Consider the following 7,125-nt stretch of genomic DNA (forward strand, 5'->3'; position numbering starts at 1 on the left):
CTGAGCTCCAGAGCATCTCCACCAGGCCTGCTCCAGCCTCCCCCACCCTGGGATCCCCCAGCCAGGGACCCTCTGTCCAGGGCGAGGTCAGAAGTGTCCAGGACGGTGCCAGGGTGTCTGGGGGGGAACAAAGACCCCTGGGTTTCCTGCCCTCCTCCTTCCACCCTGTGCGTCTTGGCAGCTTCCGGGGCCCCATAGGCCAAACTCCTGAGAAGAAAGAACTAGGGCAATGGGTTTTTTTAGTTCAGATTTGTTTTCTCTTTCAAGTTGTAAAAATATTATAAAAAGAAAACTTTTGGTCTCTTGTTTTCACCCTTTTTTCCCCCCTTGTTTTTGTTTTTCTGGGCTTTCACATCTCTAAATACTCTCAACATGACAACTTAATCTGCGTGTAACATTCCACACTGCCTCTCCTGTTCCTAGGCCACATGTCTTGAAAGGCAGGAAGCACAGTGTGGGGCCTGAGAGCACACAGCCCTGGGAGCTGGTTCCCTGGGAGTCGGCCCCCTGGGCTGGAACTGGGTCTCTCTGTAACCCCTGGCAAGTTAGGATGTTCAGTTCCTTGGTCTGTAAACAGCTCATACTATGGCTGTCATGGAGTAGTGATGGGAACAAAACATGGACCTCTGATAAGGACTTAGAAAAGTGCCTAGCAGGGACTTCCCTGGTGGTCCAGTGGCTAAGACTCCATGCTCCTAAAGCAGGGGTCCCCGGTTCGATCCCTGGTCAGGGAACTAGATCCTACATACTGCAACTAAGAGTTCACATGCCTCAACTAAAGACCCTGCATGCTGCAACTAAGACCCAGCACAGCCAAATGAACATATATTGAAAAGAAAAGTGCCTGGCAAGCACAATTCATCGATGTGGACCTGTGCTAAGGGCCCTGGGTTTTGGTTTAGTGCTCTGCTCTCACTGTCTTGAAATAGTTAATAATATTTTAAATAAAGGGCTCCACATTTTCATTTTGCACGAGGCCCTGAAAATGAGGCAGCTGGCCCTGATCCCTGGTATATATCGAGGGCTATAGATTCTGTATATAGTTAGTGTGAAAGTGTTAGTCACTCAGTCATATCCAACTGTCTGTGATCCCATAGACTGTAGCTCGCCAGGCTCCTCTGTCCATAGGATTCTCCAGGCAAGAATACTGGAGTGGGTTGCCATTTCCTTCTCCATTTTCTTCTGCCCAACCCAGGGATCGAACCTGGGTCTCCTGCATTGCGGGCAGATTCTGTCTGAGCCACCACGGAAGCCCACAGTTAGTGTACACACATGCAAATATTCACTGTGCTGCAAACTTAGGACCTGCCAATCACAGAAATTGTTACTGTGTTATATCTCATTGCAAAACTAAACCTGGGATTCGTGGGTCAGGCCCTGGACACTTACAGCCAATGAGCATCACGCAGATGGAGAAGACCTTCTCGGAGTTGGTGTTGGGGGACACGTTGCCAAAGCCCACGCTGGTGAGGCTGCTGAAGGTGAAGTACAGGGCGGTGACGTACTTGTCCTGCACTGAGGGGCCGGAGGCTGGGTCGCTGCCATTGTAGCGCTTGCCAAGCTGCGCACCCAGGCTGTCCAACCAGCCGATCTTGGGCTCCAGGTAGGGCCGCTCCACGTTGCCGATGGCATACCAGATGCAGGCCAGCCAGTGCGCGATGAGCGCAAAGGTGCACATGAGCAGGAAGAGCACGGCCGCCCCATACTCAGAGTAGCGGTCTAGCTTCCGAGCCACACGCACCAGCCGCAGCAGCCGCGCTGTCTTCAGCAGTCCAATCAGGGTTGTGGTCTGGAGAGGCAGGGAGGGGGCCCCAGGGCTAGGGTCAGCCCTTGAGAGACTGTGACCTTGAGGTCCCTTAGGACCACAATTACTCTTCTGCAGGTATGGTCACGTAGTCATTTAACAAACACTTATGGAAAGCCTGCTTTGGGCCAGGCTCTCAGCAGTGGGACACCGTGTAGGACCTTAAGGAGCTCTCAGCCTAAATCTCAAAATAGCTTTATGGTTGCCAGGACAGAAGTCTAAGGGGAGCACAGAGGAAGGGGAGGAAACGTCTGCAGCGACAAGGCAGGGAAGGCTTCCTAGAGGAGGTGACACAGGAGCTGAGTCTTGAAAGATGAAGCTGGGTCTCCAGACAGGAGGGAGAGGGAAAGGGCACTCCAGGCACAGGGAGCAAGCAATATGAACAAAGGCATGGATGTGTGAAATGGCACGGTCCACCTGGGGAACCAAAGGAGGTTCTGCAGACGGGAGCACAGAGCAGAAGATGGTGAAGTGGTGAGGAATGAGCCTGGAAGGTGGGCAGGGGCTGCTGCTGTGGCTACAGTCTCCTCAAAGAGCTTGGCTTTTATTCCAAGCCACTGGGGAGCCATTGAAAGTTTTGAAGACTGGATTGAATGAGGGTCAGGGTCAGATAAGTGATCTGAAACTTGCTCTGGCTCCTGTGTGCAGGGGGTGAGGCTGGCAGGTGTGGGGCTGGGGCAGAGGTGATTGGGGTGTGACTGGAACACAGGAGGTGAGCTATTTGAGTGGAAATCTGATTCCAAGGGCCTTCCCTGGCGGTCCTGTGGTTAAGAATCCACCGTGCAATTCAGGGGACATGGGTTCCATCCCTGGTCAGAAAACTAAAGTCCCACATGTTGCGGAAAAACTAAGCCTTCAAGACACAACTCCTATGCCCAAGAGCCACAACGAGAGAGTTGGTGAGAGTCCACGCCCCACAGCGAAAGATCTCGCGTGATGCAATGCTGATCCCGCAGGCAGCAATTAAGACCCGACAGCCAAATAAATAAATGAATGAGTGAATGAATAAACAATAAATATTAAAGCAACAATAACAATAAAGCTGATCCCAAGGAGATGGAACAAAAGGACACAGTGGGACTAGAAGCTACGAGAACAGTATGAAAATGCCCTCATGTCAGCCGTGAGAGGCGGAGTGGGCAGAGTGGAGGGGCTGGGGCTGAGGAGGCAGTCAGGCTGCCCTGAGAGGCAGCCTGTGGATTTCCAGGGTAACTGTGGTGTAGAAGTCAGCAGGATGGGTGAGCTGCATAGGAGTGCCCGTCCCAGAAGGGGCGGGGTTCGGGAGCACAGAGAGGGCACCCAGGCCTAGGGGAAGCCCCAGCCACTCCTTCTCCAGGGCTGGGAGGTGACAGATGTCTGAGGTCCCTCCTTCCTACCACCACTTGCTTTGGCAAAGGTGCCCCATGCCAGGTAGTACCTGTACCCAGGGCGCAGGGGACGACCATGGGGGGCCGGCCTGAACAGGGTTTGCTCACCTCATCAGAGCCGGTGCGGAAGATGAGCAGGTCGAAGGGGATGGCGGCCACCATGTCGATGAGGAACCAGCCCTTGAAGTAGTGGACAGCGATGCGCCGGGGGTGGCTGACCACCTCATCATTGGTGTTGACGTAGGTGGTGCGGAAGTTGATGACGATGTCCACCACAAACATGATGTCCACGATGAGGTCCACCACGGTGAGCGGGCTGCAGGTGTAGCCGCAGTCCCCACGCTGAGACTCATCCTGGTCGCTGAGCAGGAAGGCGGCTGAGTACGGCGTGAAGACGGCCGTGTAGATGACCAGCAGCAGGATGAGCCAGTCCCACACAGCCTTGAATGGGCTGTAGTGCAGGAGGGTCCCCCGATGGATGCGAGGGGCCTGCAGCTTGTACTCTGGCAGCACGTCCGCTCCCAGGGACAGGACCTGGGGGTGGGGACCGGGCAGAGGTCAGCCGGGTGGCCCCTGCCTGGGAGATGGCTCTGGGAGGGGTGGAGATGCAAGGGTGAGGCCAAGGAAGGGAGATGTGGGAGAGGGTGGGTGGCAGGGCAGTGCAAGGGAGAGGGGATGAGGCAAAGATGGGGGTGTGGCCCATAGGACAGGGACAGTTCCTAAGGGGACAGGATTGCTGGGAGGAGGTGGGGTCCAGAGGCGGGGGGCAGCTCTGTCTCATGGTGACCCCAGGTTTGAACTCCCTCATAAACAGGCCAGGCTGGAGTGGGTGAAGACAGGACGGGGGAGGGTGAAGGGGGGCCAGGTTCAGGCCGATTGAGGGGGTGATGAGGGGTGACTAGTCTGTCTGGTGGGTTTGGGAAGTTTCCAGTGATCAGGTTCCGCATGGGGACAAGTTACCCCCAAAGTAGCCTCTTCATTCCTGAGGGCCCTCTGGAGCCTGGACCACTAGGGCCCACTCTGGGGCCAACTCTCAGAGCCTTCCACGGAAGGAATCAAATTTTGGGGGTGTATAGTTAACCTGGACCCTTGATGGGTCTGGGTACTGGTGGCCTTGACTACTTTGCACATGTCCAAGGAGGTGTTGATCATTGCATTCTGAACCCCCTCTGCTCTGCCCCTCCGACCCCCACCTCTGAGACTTAGGCCAACATACGATCACCAGGGCCCAGCCTAACATGCCCAGGCTCTGCCCAGCATGAGCCTGGGCAGTTGGGAGCAGAAGGCATGCCTTTTGTAGCCAGATTTCCCAGGTTGATCTGGGGTCTGACATTGCTGTCTGTCTTGGGGCAGGTTTTGTAACTTCTGTGAGCCTCAGTTCCCTCACCGGCAGAAGGGGACGACAAAGGACCACAAACTCCATGGGGCTGTTGGCTGTACTAATGAGCTGGCGCATCTGTTTTTATGGGTAGTGCCGTGCGGCATGTGGGATCTTAGTTCCCTGGCCAGGGATGGAACCCATGTCCCCTACCTTGGAAGCTCGGAGTCTTAACCACTGGACTGCCAAGGAAGTCCCAAGCTAGTACATCTTGATGGCACAGGCCATTACACTCGATAATCACTCCTCTCTGCTCATCCGATGTCAGACACTGCCCTGACAAGGATGGGGCCTGAAAGGTGTCCCATGGATCATCACCCCACCCCGCACACACACACACAGGATAGGGCCCTGCAGATGGTTCTGGTTTAAGAAAATCTGCAACATAAGGTTCTGGCCCTGAAAGCCGGGTCCATTAGCAGATGGGATCACAGTAAGGAAGATCCACCCAAAGGCTGGTTTCAACCACACGGTCCCCCATCTGCCATCCAAACCCCTGGGAGGGGCCACAGTATCCTCACCCTGCAGGGACCTCCTGCTCAGCCTTGGCCTCAGCTCCTGTTTGGCCTCACTGGGAAGTTTCCTCTGACCCTGCACAGACCTGACCCATGTTTTTTGATTTTCTCCCGGCTCCCTGTAAATGTCCTGACAGCACAGTTATCTCCACTGACTTACAGCGGCAGCTCCCTCATCCCACATGCCCCTCTTAGTCCACATGGGGGCTCAACTAAAGGGGACTGAATGAGCACGGAGAGCTTGGGTCATCATGGCCATGTCCACCCCTGGCTGCTCAAGACCAACCAGGAGGAAACAGCGGAGCACATGGAGAGGGAGGGAGGCGGTCAGAATTCGGACGGTGGGGTCAAAAGACGTGTCCCCATCCTGGGGGCTTCTGGTCAGGGTGCCACCTCCTCCACCACAGATCTCCTGAGTCTCCCACCGCCTCTGGGGCCAGCATGAGGGGCCTCCCCAGTGACCTCGGAGCTGCAGGGCTGTCAGGACATAGGAGTCCAGGTATGGGCTCACAGCCCTCTAGGCCCTTTGAGTTCTGGTTGAGGCCGGTGTGACTTCCCTGCTCTGGGCCATGCTCTGAGCTCTGGCAGGCTCCTCCCCTCCTTAGGGACAATATGGGGTGGGTTAGTAAAGCCAAGAGGGGCTGGGGCAGGGACCACGCACAACTCTCCAGCCCGACAGCCCCCATCACCCCGTCACCAACCTGAGGGTCCCCAGATGCACAGCTAGGTGGGCTTCCCAGGTCACTGGCCCCCCGTGCCCCGCCTGATGTCCAAGGGTCCAGCCCTACAGCCCGGGGTCTTTTCTGCCCCAGGGCTCTTGTACTTGGTTGAGTGGCTGGGTCACAAGGAGTTTTCAGCCCACGTGCTCCAGCACAGAGGATGCTTCAGGTGAAAGGAGGTGGGAGGCAAAGAGCTGCTCCATTCCCTCAGGAAGCAAAGTCCCAGGGGAGCTGGAGGAGGCCCCTGACCTTGCCCTGCACCCCCTTGCTCAGCCCTGGCCTAGGCACCTCTCAGTGCCTCCTAGGGCCAGCACCCTCAATGTCAAATGAGTCCTCAGAGACCATGTGGTTCAAGTCATTCCTCCAGATGGGACCCTGGGGCCCAGAAAAGGCACAGGTCTCTTGCCCAAGGTCACAGAGCAGACAGTGGCAGGGCCCCTGAACCTTAGGCAGTGCTCTCTGCACTTCCCTCTGGAGAGGTCAGCTGGGGACCGGGGCATCAGGCCCCAGGAGGAGGGACAGTGTGGTCAGCTGGAACAGAGAACCCAGGGCAGTTTGCCCTGGGCTGGCCAAGGAGGGGCTGAGGCATTCCTGACTGTTCCCCAGGGACCCGCGCCAAGGGAGTTGAAGATGCCAGGTTTCCTCCTCACTGCCTGGACTGCGGAAGCATCCTGTCCTAGGGGCTGGCTGTCACCTCGAAGGCCATGGGCAGGAGCAGGGCTGGGGCTCCCCACCCTCTTCTCAGTATGGCCCTCACACCTCCTCTCTCTGCTTCTCCTTCTCTGGGACTGGCAGAGCCTTGGGCGGGTCCCAAGGTGTCCTGCCAGTTCCCCCTCCCAGCTTCTCCAGGCCTAGGATGTGGCACTGCTGACCTACCCTCCCCTGGGTCCGGGAGCTGGGAGTCAGGGTGGGAGTCTCAGGGTGGGCCTTTAGGTCTGAAGAATCAGACTCTAGCAGGACAAGAGGCCTGGAGCTCAGACCAGACACCAGGCTGGGCAGGCCGGCTCCCTCTGTTCACCCAGCCCTGGAGGAATCCAGAGCCCGGGCCTGAGGAGGGACCGTAGGGCCCAGCACAGCCCCACCCACCCTGGCCTGCAGGCCGCACCTGGGTGACCTTCTCGGTGACGTTCTGGGTCCGCTCCACCACCTTGTGGGGTGCGATGATCTCAATCTCTGTGGTGGAGCCCGAGCGGTGCTTCTCCAGGTTGAACTCCACAAAGTTGAGTGTGAACTGCGGGATCTGGCTGATGGTCCTGTACTTGACCCTGCCCGCGCCAGGCCCCTGTGCCCCCGACCTGCCGTGAGAGCCATCTGGAACCAAGGCCCGGGTCACAGCAGTCAG

General features: G+C 57.1%; 1 protein-coding gene across 1 annotated transcript in view; it reads right to left on the reverse strand.

Moving 5' to 3' along the window:
• The window catches only part of KCNH6 (potassium voltage-gated channel, subfamily H (eag-related), member 6), a 22,874-nt gene that overhangs the window by 8,775 nt on the left and 6,974 nt on the right, over positions 1-7,125 (reverse strand). The window contains exons 4-8 of the mRNA XM_010856559.1: positions 6,889-7,094; positions 3,280-3,705; positions 1,635-1,789; positions 1,390-1,475; positions 47-117 (exon numbers count right to left, since the gene is read on the reverse strand). Coding sequence (XP_010854861.1) covers positions 47-117; positions 1,390-1,475; positions 1,635-1,789; positions 3,280-3,705; positions 6,889-7,094 — 944 coding nt within the window. The remainder of the gene's footprint in view (positions 1-46; positions 118-1,389; positions 1,476-1,634; positions 1,790-3,279; positions 3,706-6,888; positions 7,095-7,125) is intronic.

Source organism: Bison bison, unplaced genomic scaffold (genome assembly GCF_000754665.1).
Source record: "Bison bison bison isolate TAMUID 2011002044 unplaced genomic scaffold, Bison_UMD1.0 scf7180017864371, whole genome shotgun sequence".
Lineage (NCBI taxonomy): Eukaryota > Metazoa > Chordata > Mammalia > Artiodactyla > Bovidae > Bison > Bison bison.